Source organism: Cucurbita moschata, unplaced genomic scaffold (assembly GCF_002738365.1).
Source record: "Cucurbita moschata cultivar Rifu unplaced genomic scaffold, Cmos_1.0 Cmo_Scf00002, whole genome shotgun sequence".
Classification (NCBI taxonomy): domain Eukaryota; kingdom Viridiplantae; phylum Streptophyta; class Magnoliopsida; order Cucurbitales; family Cucurbitaceae; genus Cucurbita; species Cucurbita moschata.
The window spans coordinates 4,082,149-4,097,995 of record NW_019268518.1 but is presented as its reverse complement, the minus strand read 5'-3'; the positions used below and the strand labels follow the sequence as shown (position 1 = coordinate 4,097,995).

The 15,847-nt window shown below is 34.6% G+C and overlaps 3 protein-coding genes across 6 annotated transcripts; 1 reads left to right on the top strand and 2 right to left on the bottom strand.

Annotated features, from left to right (window-relative positions):
- Window positions 1-1,127: 1,127 nt before the first annotated feature.
- On the top strand, window positions 1,128-1,681 carry LOC111462885. The gene is made up of 2 exons (XM_023106690.1): window positions 1,128-1,595; window positions 1,653-1,681. The coding sequence occupies exon 1, from the start codon at window positions 1,257-1,259 to the stop codon at window positions 1,593-1,595; it is 339 nt and encodes a 112-aa protein (XP_022962458.1). The 5' UTR covers window positions 1,128-1,256; the 3' UTR covers window positions 1,653-1,681.
- Window positions 1,682-1,709: 28 nt separating this feature from the next.
- Window positions 1,710-5,361, bottom strand: LOC111462878 (chlorophyllide a oxygenase, chloroplastic-like). Its single transcript, XM_023106676.1, has 9 exons — window positions 5,217-5,361; window positions 4,552-4,785; window positions 4,233-4,337; window positions 3,783-4,058; window positions 3,545-3,692; window positions 3,247-3,431; window positions 3,048-3,160; window positions 2,335-2,629; window positions 1,710-2,223 (listed from the first exon to the last, which is right to left on the bottom strand). The coding sequence occupies exons 1-9, from the start codon at window positions 5,292-5,294 to the stop codon at window positions 2,053-2,055; spliced, it is 1,605 nt and encodes a 534-aa protein (XP_022962444.1). The 5' UTR covers window positions 5,295-5,361; the 3' UTR covers window positions 1,710-2,052.
- Window positions 5,362-6,086: 725 nt separating this feature from the next.
- On the bottom strand, window positions 6,087-10,901 carry LOC111460989 (filament-like plant protein 3). Of its 4 annotated transcripts, none has more exons than XM_023104424.1 (6): window positions 10,585-10,901; window positions 10,129-10,252; window positions 9,883-10,037; window positions 8,477-8,705; window positions 6,946-8,396; window positions 6,087-6,674 (listed from the first exon to the last, which is right to left on the bottom strand). In XM_023104424.1, exons 3-6 carry the CDS (start codon window positions 9,991-9,993, stop codon window positions 6,267-6,269), a joined length of 2,199 nt encoding a protein of 732 aa, XP_022960192.1. In that variant the 5' UTR covers window positions 9,994-10,037; window positions 10,129-10,252; window positions 10,585-10,901; the 3' UTR covers window positions 6,087-6,266. The 4 variants fall into 4 exon arrangements, with proteins under 4 accessions (XP_022960192.1, XP_022960183.1, XP_022960199.1 ...); XM_023104415.1 differs by having other exon boundaries at window positions 10,129-10,228; XM_023104431.1 differs by having other exon boundaries at window positions 10,160-10,228.
- Between the last annotated feature and the right edge of the window lie 4,946 nt (window positions 10,902-15,847).

The window sequence follows — 15,847 nt, the reverse complement described above, 5'->3', positions numbered from 1 at the left end:
CCTTTGCTTGTCGTGGGGAGTTTTGAGTAGGCATAAGTAGATGGCCATTTTCATCTCAGTTCCAAATCTTTGGCATTGAAGATCTGAAACCCTCCAAATTCACCAGCTTTGGTGTCAAGCGTTTGCAAACTAGGGCGTTTTCTAGCTCCTTAGAAATTCACCTGCAGCACTGAACCAGTTATTTGTGGTCCGACTCACTGAACTGAGCCACCACTGAACCAGTCACAACCAAGTTTCCTCTTAATAAGATGATGATTTGGGGTCGTACTAAAGTGTAAATGGTTCGAATTTAAAGGATTTCGGTGGAAAGAGATAAAAGTCATGAAGGGTGGGATTGAAACTCCCGACCAAGAGAGGTTAATTGATATTATCAAAGAGTTAGAATCATGCTTGGGCTAGTAGATTTTATAAAATTTTAGCATAAAAAAACTTCACCTAGACATACTTCAATTAATTTAGGAGGTACACATCAACATTCCACGTTCGATTGTGTAATAGTTGACTTTGAAAAATGGATTAAGATTTAATTTGTAAACTTTACAAATATATAATATATCAACCTTATGTCAACATTTGATAAGTGCTAAAAAAAAAAAACTAATAAATTTAAATTTATTAGACATACAATTTGAGCATATATTACTAGAGATTTTCATGTTATCTATGGGACGGGGATGCGTGAAGATTTGAGCACATATTTGTTATTAGAGATTTTCATGTTATCCATGGGATGGTGATGAGTGAAGATTTGAGCACATATTGTAAATAGAGATTTTCATGTTATCCATGGGATGGGGATCCGTGAAGACCCTCTTAAACGGGAAGAGGATTCCTCGTTTGAGAAGAGAATTTCTTGTTTAGATGGAGAATGTAGGAGAGAGTTGAGATTATTTCTTTTAGATAAATGAGACGGGAATGAGATTATATTCCTTGTCCGGTTCCAAGTTTTGCCTTCCTTACTATAAATATATTTAAATATATTTTTAAACACGTTTTTTTTTTTTTGGCTTGTTTTAATAAATTTTAAGTTTATTCACAGAATACTGGAATTTAAACATAAACCTGTCAATTTTTAGGTTCGAAAATGCCCAGTAAAAATAGAGAGAGAGAGAGAGAACTGGCTACCGGGTGCACAAGTAAATGAAATGGAGTAACCCTTTCGAAACCTCCAGACTCTCCTCCAACCGATTAAGCCGCATCTTCCCTCCGAATAAACAGACCCATCGTTTTACCAAAATCTCAAATCGCAAAACAAAATGTTCTTCTTCTTCGTCGGAGGGTTAGAGCAACAAGTCCGCCATCTCTTGAAAGCCGGTGCCGGTCGATGCATAAGCTGTAACTCACCGGCCGATCTCGTAGACTACGAAAAAGTTCTGAAGCTCTTCTTTGTTCCAGTGTGGCGGTGGCCGGGAAAAGAGCCGTTGATGCACTGCAACAACTGTAAGCTGTTTTTCCCTCGGTCATTCTCACCGCCGCCTATTTCCGATCAATTGCCGCCGTCAGCCGCTCTTTTGAGGGCCCTTCGTTGCCATTCCTGTAACAAAGTAGTGGAGCCCGATTTCAGCTTCTGCCCTTTCTGTGGCTCTTCTCTGTAAATCTCAATTCTGTAGTTAAAGAAAACTGGAATAATTTATACCCTGCAAGTCGTTCTCATTTACTTTTGTCTCAAATCGTCTGGTGATCTTGTATGGTTTTTGTCTGATTGAGAATGAATTTTGAACATTACTTTATCATTGAAGATGCTTACAACAAAGATTACTCGAATACTTTTACAAAGCCGATTTAATTTATATAGCAGTTTCTAATTTACAAGGGGATTCTGTAGGGGGCAAGAGCTGGCTTCTCTCTGTTTTCAGATGATTTTCTTCTTCAGCTTCTGTAGAGTTTTGAGTGTAAGTGTTCTTATGAAAAGTGGAAGCTGAAAGGGAGGTAGGTTGGTCTTATCTCAGCCTCATGGGTCTTTCATCTGCAATTTTGAGTTCTAAAAATGAAGGGGGCTTGGCTTGTTTATGGGTCCTAAGAAGTGTTTCAAAAATTACGATTGGATACTGTTCAATTTGATTTGCTGAAGGGTAGTTGTTTTGCTCCTTCCTCTACTGCATTTCTCCATAGCCTATATCTTACACCTAGCTTATCATAAGAAACTGGCATGTTCCAGATGTTTTCTCCGTTGAGCATTCTTTCTTGCTGTCCAATGACAAGCCTCAAGTCCTCATTCAATACCTGCATGAGTTGCACAAAGAAAAGCCTTTGGTGTTGGTTGTAAAATGGACGTGTATGATCATGAATGCTGGGGCTTTTAATACTGTTCTGAAAAGAAGTTGAGAATTTTACCTGTTCTGCGAAATGTCTCCAGAGATAGTGCATGAAAGGAATATGCTTCAATATGGGAGCGAAATCCAGTGACATCCTATAGAGTAGTCTTGTCTTCTGTCTTGTTGAAGGTAAGCACACATGAAGTTGATGAAGATGTGTTGAGCATTCCCTTGTAGTTTGGCCTTCTAGTTTTCCTGGCTTGGAAATCCCTATGGTTGATAGTACCATACAAGGTGGTCGAAACTCCATGTCGATTGGATATGGGTCCCAGTATCCTTGCAGGCCAGATGCAGGGGTCAAAAATTTCACCAAGCTGTTGGGTTGCATAGAGTATGATAAGAGGTGTCAGTTTTGATTAGTTTTTTAACTGATTACTTTAGATCCATCTGAAGGAACTACTTCAAACAAAACTCAGGTGTGCTGATTTCTGTGCATATGATAAAACCCATCTTATTCCATCTGAGGTTATGAAAGATCACTTTCTTTTAGACTAAGATCTCAAGCAACCAGCAAAAAAATGGGGAAGTCCATCCTTGTTGCCGAGATTAGGCATGAGTTTTTCCTAGAATTTGGGTATCATTTTGAATGGTTTTAGTTAAATTCCATCTGCCACTCATTTGAAAAATATCTGTGCTCTGCCCTTTTTTCCTTCACTCACTCCGAACAGAATCCCATGTTATGAATGGACAAAAATCATAGTTATGAATGATGATGACTCAAACCAAACGTACCTGGGTACGCTCCATCCTTTTGCAAAAGTGGAAGTATGAGTGAAAGGTGCATGAGCAAGATCCAGGAGGTTATCTAGAAGTAATCCATGCTCCACCGGAATTTCAATGACAAGCTGCCACAGATAATTCAGTTGGAGATTTCAGACAGCTTCATTTACAACTCGACTGCTAAAAGGAACAGAATGTTTCTAACAATTACCTCAGCATGGATTTGAAAACCAGGAGGAGGTTGGAGTGAAGGAAGATTAGCTGCTGGAGGATCATTACCTGGCCAAACCCAGATCATTCCTTCTTTCTCGAAGCATGGCAATGATTTTATTTTCACATTTAGTAGTCGCGTCGATGGCATTTTCTCACATTTGCCATCCGTTGAGTATTCCCAACCTGAAATTTTCAACAAATGAAACCAACCCTTAGAGATTATTTTTCTTAATGACTGTTTTTATCAATACAAGAATTTGAGATTTTAGTCCATATTTCTTTTATTCAACACCAACCATGGTAAGGACACTGGACTCGACCATCGTTGACAGAACCGAGGTGAAGAGGGCATGCCCTATGGGCACATGTGTTTCGTATGCATCCAGGATTGCCATCCTTTCCACGGAAAAGAACCCATGGTTCTTCAAAACAATCAAATGGGATCTGAAATAGATGATGAATCAGTAAGAGGGCACCCAACGTACAGTTGAATCTAAAGGATATTGGACGAGGCGATCCATAGAATTACCCTACCATTGTGTCATCTCTCAGATCACTGGAGAAAGCAACAGGATACCAGAAGTTCTTCAATCGAGGATGATACGGTTCGACAGGTCCTGATACATTTAAGCTTTTCTTTGGCGATCTTCTAGTTATGGAATCATGAGATTGTGTTGAGGTACCGGGCGAGGTAGATGGGCTATCCAATTCCGCTGCGTTTCTGTCTTGTAACAGCCTATCATGCACCAATTCTTCCATATAAGCTAGTTTATCTAAGGCAGTGCTAACCCGTGCTTCAGATTTATGAACCTGTTGTTGTTCATAGGTGGTCAAACATGATAATATTATAGACAGGAGAATAATCTCCTCACCAGGTTGAAGATCCAACAACTAAATGCCATTGACCCATCTTCTTCTTGATGAACTAAGCTAACTACGTTTTAGGAAATTTAGTGACAAGAACTGACTAGAAACTTTACAGACCTGTTTGTGAGCTTCTGCCAATTCCCCCTGTAATTCAGCAAGCTCCTTTTTCATTGTTCCAATAGACTTGTAGTTCCGGGCTAGAGGATTTAGGACTTCCACAACCTAAACCGGTATTTAAGCAACAAATTTTCAGCATAAAACATGTTTCGAGAAGATGGATCAACAAGTTGCACAGCTTCATTAGCCTAAAGGCAATTTGATGTAAGATAAACCAACTAAATGAAGTACGAGGAGGATGGCAAAAAGGAACCATAGAAGTATGAAATGAAAGGAATGTTAAAAACAAACAAATGAAGTAGCATGAGATTGGAGGAACCTTCTCATGGAGGTGCATGATTGTAAGAACATCTTGCCGAGCTCGCCAATCACAGTATTGAATATCATTTCTGGCCACTTCCAGAGCTTGGTTAGCATCTAAGAATTTCCCTTTAGATTGAGGAACTTTTGTCCTTGGATCTTCTACGTCAAAGAGCGTCTGCCAACCACTCTTCCTCTCTATAGCCCCCTCCTCTCCAAACACAGCAAACACTCTAAATCCAACTTTCACACTCTGAAAATTCAACATTCCACAACATCAAGCCATACATTCAAATGAATCTCAACAACATAGAAATGGAGCCAAAAATCTATAACCACAGGGCCAACAATCCACACCACAGTTTAACAGAAACACTACATCAAACAGCTAGGTAGCAGACGCCCATCCAATTCGTTAATTTATTCCACTACTCACCTAAACGCTCCTTCTACAGCAACTAAAGCAAGTGACCACAAGTATGAACAGAAAATAGCCACAAAGTTCGGTAATCAAAAGAGATACAAAAACTAAGCTCAATAAACTCCGTAAGATACTTGCAGCAAAATTACCAGCAAAATGTACATTGAAACGACCAAAATGAACTCTCGATCTTCTTTTCCACGAACAGAAATCGATACCAAGATACAAACGACCAAATCAGGGAAGGAAAAAGAAACACGCACCTTCTTGAAATTGAACTTCGGAGATTTAGAAAATGAGATCGGCAACGAGAGAGCTGCAGCCGTTGCTACGACGGTCATCGCGTTTGGACTGAGAAGTTGAAAGAGAAAGAGAGAGAGAGAGAGAAGGAGAAATGAGAAATTTGGTGCGAAAGAGTTTCATTTTGTGGATTTTGGCGATAAGAGGCGGTTGTATTCCGCGATCTCAGCTGGCCTTCCACGTTCTGCCACGTGGACGAAATGCTATTACACGTGGCATCCTCAACATCCACATGCTTCTTTTTTGTGAGAGCGAGTATCTTCCTTCAGTGGGCCCCCGACATCCTGCCAGCTCGGATTGCGGAGATATCTTAATCCTTCTGAATTTTTCTATCCAATTTAATTTCAACTTCGAGTATTAAATAATAATAATAATAAAATTCAATTCCAACTTCGTGGCTGTCCTTTCATTACGCTTCTTTTGAGTGTTTAGTTGGTGCACCTGTCGAGTATGTAATTTTGGTCACAGTCAAATCTGGTCCGTCCATCTCAAATAATCTACCTCATTCCAAATCTATTTTGTTTTTGTTTAGTTTAATTAATATTTTTTTTTATCATATTTAATATTTGTTTAAAATGAATGACTTTATTATATAGCAAATTGAAAATTTAAATAGGATTATTGATTTTATAGACCAAAAAAAAATTAAGATTTTGTCGCCGGTTAAATAAGAGAATCATGTAGTTTGATGGAGAAAAGCTTGTTCCCGACTATATTAGTGGGCGTTTCGATCTACTTTACATCGTGTTAGGAGCTCGGTTCTAAGAAATTTTACCGCTCGTGCTAAAATTGAAGAGAGATGATCTACGAGACCGAAAATAAGAACAAATAAATATGAAGGCCAGAGGGTAAACAAAATTACTCAGGCCATTCTGAAGCTGGTTACAAAGATCTACAAAGTCCATCCAAGTGAAGATTTAAAACACTCAACAAGAGAAAGAAGAAACAAGCTGTTTTACAGTCAAATTTTTTTATACTGTACTAAATCTCTAGACACCATTATCCATTCCTGACTAAATTTCTAGCTTTATCCCGCTCTTGGTTCGAGAGAAAAACTTCGCAAAACCGTTTCGGTTTTTCTCAGAATTGACAACATGACTTGCAATCACAGACGATGAAGTCGACGAAGACGAAGACAGGGGCGAATTGTCTTCATTCTTACTCATTGATGGTTCAGAACTGTCATCAACTACTTTACTATAGTTTGAATCTCTTTTGGGCGAAAACGCCCCATTCGAGTGCTGCCATTGCTCCTCACCATCTCTAATGACGTTATGCGATTCACTGGCTGTGAACTCCGATAGCTGCGTCGTGTCGATCAGAAAATCTTCGAGCGCTGCTAGAGATTTGAGCTGATCCCCAAGAGAAGCTATCGTCTTTTGACAGTCAGCAAGCTTTCCAGCAGCTACAGCTAGATCCTCCTACAATGTCACCCCCTCTCCAACTATTAGTATTCAAAGGACGATCAATAATGTTTACACCCCAAGCCCACTACTAGCAGATATCCTCATCTTTGGGTTTTCCCTTCAAGGGCTTCCTTTCAAGGTAGGAGTAGGACTAGACCCTCTTTATAGTAAGCGCGTTTTAAAAACTCAAAAGGGAAATTTCAAAGAGGACAATATCGACTAGCGGTGGGCTTGTGCCATTACAAATAAAGTAGAGAGTTAAGGCAGGCGAGCTATAAGTTTTTACCTGTTTTATCTTCATTTCGTTCTTGGAGATTTCGATTTGTGATTGTTTTTCATCTTGTTTATTTCTTGAGAGCTGTTCTTCAAGTTCTTGACACTTGACTGTCAATGCCAATGCCGAAGCCCTCTCTTTTTGGATATCAGATTCTAACATGCCAACTTTTGCAGACATGGTCAAGGATTCTGCTTCCATGCTGATAAGTTGATACTCAATTCTTAGCTTTGACTCATTTGCAATGGTGAGCTCAGTTTGTAAGTTTTCCAGTTTCATTTCTGTTTCCTTGAGTTGACATTGTGAAAGGTCAACAGAGTTTTGACTCTGGGATAAAGCAGTCTCCAGTTCATCTTTTTCAATCTCTAACTTCATTAACTTATCTCCCATTTCGACCTTCTCTTGTTCCATTTTCAGTAAGATTTGCCCCAATTCAGATCGCTCGGTTTCCATTTTTGCTAATATTTGATTCACTTCATCTCTCTCGATTTCCATCATCTCGAGCCGCTCTTCCATTTCGTTCTTCTCCATTTCCATTTGTTTCAGCTTCTCTTCCAATTCTATCTTTGCTTCTTCCATCTCATTCAGCTTCTCTTCCATTAAAGATCTCTCGTGCCGCATCGTCTCGAGCTCGGTTATCATGGCACTTTCTTCAGCAGCTGGGCGAGCAGAAGGTTCTGATTCTTGGTGACGGTTTCCTTTATCAGTTTCAGGTAATGCAGCAAGCCTTTCCATCTCAAGAAAATCATCCATGAGATCCAGTTCAAGAGAAGAAGGAAGATTACTAGGTAAGGCTGATGCCCACGAGTCTGAGCAACTAGGTTCACATTTGTTTCGTTCAGTTCGTCTTACATCGATATCGACTGCATTAAGCTGCTCTCCATTATCTGATTGGGTGTCGGTAAGTGACTCAATAGACATTGTCGAAGCAGCCATGGATTTGTGATCATTAATCAATGATGGTCGGGATGAAATTACTTTTAACCTCCGACACTCGGCCTCGAGCTTGGCCATTTTCTTTATGCTGTCAAGATGCTGCTTACTGGCTGTTTCAGCTGTTTGTGTACTCAAATCTCTCTCTATAGTCCTGGTTTCTAGCTCCCTATATTGAGCATGGAGCTCATGCCTAAGGGCTGCATTTTCTCTCTTCAATGACTCCAGTATCTTGCCAAGGCTAGGATCAACTTTAGGAGATTCAGATTGAGCAGTGTCTGCTTTGCTCTGGAGCTCAAGGAGCTGCCTCTCGAGATCCGCCTTGGTCGATTCCCAATCGCGGCTTTTTTCCTCCACGGCGTCACGAATCTTCTGCTCTTGCTCCTCCCTTCCCTGTCTGAGCTGCCTAACACATTCTTTGAGTGCCCCATCAAGGTGGCTCACTCGATCTTCCAATGCCGACTTTTGCTGAACCGTGGTCCTGAGCTGCTGTTTAAGAAGTCCGACTTCGCTTTCCGCCTTTTCCCATCCTAAATTCACATTAGAATAAACAGAATTCAGCTAATATCTACAGATATACTACATGAACAATTTATTTGTCTAATTCTACCTGCAATGGCTTCTTCAGCAACTTTGGCATGCTGCTTTACCAAGTCTTCTTTTTCCCTCACATTCAAAAGAGCAGCAGATAATCTATCAGTGAGATCTTTCACACTATCATTGATATCTTCTTGTTTTGGCGAATCGTCGTCGTCGTCATCAATGTCCTCCTTACATACTGCTTTCGACGTTACTTCAGGCGATAGAGTCTCGTGAGTCGGAGATGACTTGACTGCGTCCTGCTTGTCAATAAGGATTGGCATGTCAATTTCAAAGAGGAGGGGATTGCAGCCAGCACAGTATATTTATAACATAAAGTCCGTACTTCAAAGATGAAAACACTAATTTGTTCACTGAAAGTGGCAAGAGTTATAGTGAACGCCAAAAGTAGTAGGTGCTTCTCATCTCGCACTTGGATAGAATGTTCGGCTCATGGTCTAAATAATCAGCATAATTTTATTAAGCTTCTGTTAGGATCGCACAACAACGCGCACACACTCAATCTAGATGAACACAAAGAACAGACGAGAGAAGAAATACAAGAAGGAATATAGGCTAAAATTTTATATTAATGACTTTAAGTATATACGATAACAGAGAATATAGAGAAGACAGATAAGTACATTTTCAAATCACTGCCTAAATGGGTATATATATGATTCAGTTTAGTATATATAGTTTACGAGATACTACTGTACATAACTATCTACCATATATAGTTTTACCAGGTATAGCCTTTTACTATACATAGTTGTTTACTATTACCATTTACTTTCCCTGTCATTTACCATATAAAGTTTTACGGTATATAACCATTAATTGAGCTATAAATAAGCAGCACTCTCCATAACTCAACAGAAACATCTGAGCTCGTACTATATAGAAATGGGTTTAGTTTACATAATTATGGAACTGCACAACTGAGAGTTAGTAAGCAGTAGAGGTAGATTTTATAAGTTGAAATCAATGAATTTAAGATTAGTTCACTTCATTCTTGAGCCAAACACATTCAAAAGGTCAATTTTTCAGAGGAAAAAACTGTAAATGGAAACTAATCTAAGGTAAGGACAATCCAAATAGTCAAGGGAAACACTCTGCCTAGAAGATAAGAACCTAAGGATTTCATTTTATCTTCCACAAAGCAGCTCCATCAGAGCATTACCCTGTCAGCTAAGAACATAAAACATTCTGATTCTACCTTAGTTTCGACAAGTTCAAAGGTTTGTGTAATATGTTCGAATTCCCAAACACTTGCAGCTCGATTAATTCGACTACAAGAGGAAGTTCGATCGGTCGAATCAAAGGAAACAGAATACATATCCCAGCATGATCACATCCAAACATATCAAGAAACATAACTAAGATTGAAACATACAATCACCAGGGAGATCTAGCTTTAAGGATTCACTAGTGTACCTGCTCGTCGGAAAACCTCTCGGAGTACGACGACATTGAACCAGAACTCTCAGTTTCTCCAGGGCTCTTATCAGATGACTTTCTCTTCCATGGCCATTTTCTTCTCTCCATCCTGATGCCTTATTTCAAAATCAATCCACTGGTTAAGGCGCCATCTGCAGACATGCGTACAAAATTATTTGAAGTTTATATGGAAATTTCAAGCAAAGTAGCAAAAAAGCGAGAAAGAAAGAGAAAGATATTAACATCTTATCTAACAACACAAAAGTTTACAGACAGAGAGATGACTTGGGCTTTCATTCTTTCAACTTTGCTTCAAATCCACCCAAGATCATCCCACCAACACCTAGTAAGTGACAGAAAAGGGTTTCTGCTAAGCCAAAAACCCATCAATTTTCAAATTATTTTGTAGGTAAAAGCTTCAGAAGCCATCAATGATTCAAAGAAATAAGAATCAAAAGATAAAATGAGAAGAGAAACCCAAATGAAGAACAAAAAAATCGCGAAATCCCTCAATACTCAAGAACAAAATCCAAAAAACATTGATGAAATAGTGACTGAAACCACGTATTTCAACATAAAAGCAATCCATCAAATCGAAGAAGAAAACGAAATAACTCCAAAAAAAACCCCTCAAATCCAAAATAATTCAAGGATTCAGCAGAATTCGTAGAAGAAATTCATAGATGGGAGAAATTTTACCTTCAACCAGAAAAGAAACACAGAAATCGAGAATTTAAACAAGACCACTGCACTGCAAATACAAACAAAAAAAATAGAATCCCAGGAAGCTGTTTGGCTTGAAGAATTGGGGAAAAAATAAACGAACGGCTATCTCTGCAAGAATCTGAGGAATGTCTGCAAAAATATGCAGATAATGAAGGGTTCAATTTTAATTTGTTCTTCAACTTCTTGTCACAATGGTAGCTTTCAAAAAATTGAAAAAGGTTAGGGATAGAGCGAGAGAGAGAGAGAGAGAGAGAGAGCATGTGATTGGGGCATATGATAGTGTGAAATTCAAGAATGGGACCTCAAAAGAAACTCAATAGTCAGCTTTTTTATTTCTTTTTTAATTTTTAATTAACTAAAAAAAAAAAAGACAAATTTTCTTTTTTTTTTATTTTGATTTATATATTTTGAAATATAGCGGACGGTATTCCCGCGCATGAATATCTGGGTTTCCGCAATTATTATTTTTTGGCCTTTTTGGTAATTTACTGTTACTGTTTATAAAATTTAATCGTAAAAAACAAATTTTTATTTCTTATTTCTTTTTATGTAAATTAATTTAAATTTCTCTAATCTTTTTATTTTCTGATTCATGTATATAATAGTGATTAATAAATATAATTTTTCTTTATTTATGTGATATTTTTTAATTTTGAAATTGCCTTATTTTTTAACTTAAAATATCATTAATGCTTAAAGTATGATTACGTGACCAAAAGTGATTTTTTCTTTCCCTTTTTTAGACAAAAAGTTCAGATTTTCCTTTGAAAAAATCCCACTTTTTTTTTTATAAAAAAAATAAGTAATGTGAATAAAATCAGTTTCTTAATTTAATTTTTTATTTTTTTATAATGTTTTTTTAAATATTCATCGATACTTATATTAGTATGAATTAGATAAAAAAAAATATAATTTAAATAAGGATGTTTACTTATTTAATATTTATTATAAAAATAAAAGTAAAATAAATGAGTCTCGCTATTTAAATTTAATAATATATTTATAAATTTGAAAACCATATTATTATTTTTCAAAATTAAAAAAATTAAATAAAAAAAAGTTGCAAAAAGTCCAAAAATATAATTTGTATATAAAAAATAATAATGATACTAAGACGTTACCAAACAAAGTACAAAAAAACAAAACAAAATTCCAATATTTTCAAATAAATATAGTTTTTCTTTTCTTTTTTTTTTGGAAAAAATTCAAAATATATCTTAAAATTTCTAGATATATATTTATTTTCACAGTAAATTTTTAATTTCTTAAAAAAAACTGTTATTTGAAAAATTAATTAAAAAGTATATTATATTTAAATTTTAGGTAGAAAATTTAAATTTTGAGTTTTTGAAAGTGTTATTTAAATTTGAATATTTTGAAACTAATATTAGAAAAATATTAATTAAAGAAAAAAGTATGTCATAATTATTATCGAAGAGCGGGCAGCGGAGCGTGTAGGATTGGCCGTTGAAAGCGAAAGAGGACGCCAATTAATTAGAGACCTAAATGCAATTTGAATTTTAAAAACCAGTTCGAATTTCTATATAAATTTCAGTTATTCTTTTTAAATATCATTAATTAATTAATCCAAATTGGAATTTATTGATGCATTCAAGTTACAGTGTAGCCTGAATAATTGGCGTCATAAATGCATTATTAAAATTTTAAGAGTATTTTTTTTTAATGGTAAAAAAATTATCGTTTGGTCTTTTAATTTTCGAATAGTAACTCAGTGTCAGTGAAATTGGACTACAAATATAGTCTAGAAAAATCAATGGTAAAAAAAATCAACACGGACTAAAACGATCCAATGCATGAAGGAACGATATATTAAACAAATACATATGAGATAAACTTGTGCTGAAGCCAATTCCCTAGTTGACCTCGCACGCCCCAAGGTCGTGTGATCCTAGTCTCTCCCAATTCAATTATCTTGTCTAATTTAAAAATCTGAACGCTTTGGAATCCAAATTTGACACATGATGACACCGACATTTCTTTGCATCTCCTATGATACAGTAAGTTACCTACTTTTTGCTTATTAAGAGAGAAGATTATCCCCACAAATCAACACGAGTCTTCGTACATCTCGTAAAAATTCACCTGAGAACATAGAATAGCTAAAAAAATGGCTCTTAGTTCTAAATCATATTTATTTATTTTCAATAATAATAATAACAATACATTTTATATAATTTAATTTAAAATGATTTAAAATGTGATACACATTACTTTTAAAAATTTCGTGTAGTAATATATATTTTAAATTCGTTAAAATTTTATTTTAGAAAAGGATGAATTATTTCTCTAAAAGATAATTTAGGTTATTATGATTTTTCTTATAAAAATAATTATTTGAATTGAAGTGACAGAAAGTAAGATGTATTTATTAATATTTTGAAACTATATTATTTTTAAAAGGTATATTAAAAATAACAAAATTTCAAAGGCTACCCATCCATCGCCATCTACGTGGCCCAATGGTTTCTCTCCAACTAACTTATCCACATCTAATTAGACCCTCTCTCTTAATCATAATATTTTAAATATTAAATCAAATTCCCATCACCAAAATATCTTGCAATCCCATTTAAATTTTATATTTAAAAATTGAAGCTCGTTAATTATTGAATAGATGTTCTGTTCAAATTGGAAATTAGAAAAAGAGTAGAGAGAGATTTCTTCACATCAGATAAAAGAGGTCAGAGACGTCCTGACGGACTTACTTTAAATAGACTTTTAAATTTTTTTTACATTGAAACTAGTTTTTTTTTTAATTACTTCATTTTGAGCGGTTACAGTAACACAATTAATTTGAACACTATTTTTTTTTTCTTAGATTAAAAAATTATATTATCAAATTTTGTCGTTACTATGGATTTTAAATTTGGTTTTAATATGCAAAATTTTATTATTTAATTTACTTTTTTTGGTCGGGGCAGAAAAGTAAAAGTGGGAGTGAGATTATGGATACAGCTTGCTTTGAGTTAAAGTTATTTTGTGACGTGTGGATTCTGTGGAAATAAAACAATAAGACATTTTTAGGTGAGAAAAATAAATTAAATAATGGAATAAAAGGTTTTGGGTCTATTTGTACAAGCAGTATGTCGCATTCATATCCCACTAAATAGTGAATTGGGCACCTCGTCTCGAACTCGTTTAAAAACGTCGATAATCCTGTAATCAATAGAAAATAAGATATGAATTAAGAGACATCAATCAAATAATATACTTCTATGAAATGGGAACTATTGAAATTATCAAAAGATATTAAAAAATAATGAAGGTTATAAATTTTAGGTAGAATATAATTTAGAGTAATTTTGAGTCAGTATTTCATTAATATATTTAAGACTTTTTATTTACTTTATAAGTTACAATTACATAATGGTTAATTATAGTCAGTATTGTATTTGTAAGGAGACTTGGAAAATATAGTAAAAGGAGCATAGTTTTTTTTTCTTTCTAATAACTAAGTTTCTTTGTAATTTTATGTAGTTTAGGTTGCATGTAGAATCATTTAAGTTCGACATAATCAATCTTGCTTGTGGAGTGATTCGAATCTCAAATAAATGTTCTTGGTTGAGATATTTGATCAACAAGAATTATTTAAAGCTAGACATAATCGATATTGCTTGTGGAGTGATTTTAATCTCAAACAATATTTTTGTCTTGAGATATTCGATCAACAAAGTAATCTGAATCTTACTCTCCTTGTACTGATTCCTTATCTTATCAAAACAAGTGATAAATTTGTAGGTTAGTAAATAAACCGACACGAAAGAAGAGTCGTTTCTCATTCGCATCACATTTATTATGAAACTCTTACAATTTGATCTAAAAACTTTGTTGAAAAACGAGACATTTAGCTCTATTCAATAACCAAAAAACGATAAGGAATCAACCGAAGTAAAATTTTTGAAACGAGTTACCTTGATAATTAAGATCAATAATAAAGAAAACTCGTGATTCAAATCATTCCACGAGATAGTTTGAAATGTCAATTAAACGAGTAATGTTGAAAAATTATGTACTCCCTTTCCCGTAAAATCCTCGAGGTAAAGTTGGGAGATTTAGTCGGGATCGATAATTTGAGAAAAATAGGCAAAAAGGCTAAGGAAGAGGGGCTAGGAATAAGATTGACTATGCGAGGGGCACAATGGGAGCCATGAGGTCCTATGATACCAATTATTGAGCTCTCCCTTTAAATCCCAATCATTGATGTAGCTATAAAGTCAAGGACCAATTGTTATGTATTTATTTATTATGATTTATTTAATTTCTCTTCCCACACTTGAAATAAATAAAATAAAGCTATTTTCTGATGGGCCGTTTTTGTATGTCTTATTGGGCTTTATGGGCCAAAAGGCCCATTTAATATATGGGCTGAGATACTGAGCTCTGGCCCGGTCCCTGTCCACTCTACTGACAACCGAACACGTGTTGAGCTGTGCTGTTTTGGTATATTTCCTTTGTACGAATATGTGTGATTGGGACCTTCTAGAAACATCCACAAATTTTGATGGAGACCACATAAAAATTTCCAACGGTATAATTTTGATTTAAATCCCATTTTCGTATTAGTCTTCAACTTCTTTTTTAGGGTTGATTTTAATTATTTAATTACAGTATAGTTCAAACAAACATGACTACTATTTTATTGTTTTACTTTGAATTGCCCATGCCGTATAAAAATAAAAATTAAAAATAACGTTATAACTTTTAAAATAATAAAATGTACTTTTCACAAATAAAACAATTTAAAAAATTAAAGAAAAAAACTAAATTAATAAAAATAATTTTAAAAAATACTCTTCAAATTATTAAAAAAAATCCTAACTATATTAAACTTTAAATATATATATTAAAGGATTAAACAATATCATTAAGTATTAATGGTTTTTTTTTAAATTTTATAGTATTTTTTTTTAAACATAGTATAACAAAAATGATATTATTTAGGTCTTCAAAAAAGTGGGAGATTATTATTAAAATTATTTAAAGTTTAAATATGTTTTTAAAACAAAATATTCATCATTTTCATTTATGATAGTTTTGATTTAATTTCATTTAGGATAGTTTTCTTTTAAAATTAACGGTAAGAATATATATATATCTATATATATATATATATATATATATATATATATATATATTAATTTAAGGGTGTTATCAGAATTTTTAAATTTGTAGGAAAAATTACAAAATTTAGCAAAAAAAAAAAAAAAAAAAAAAA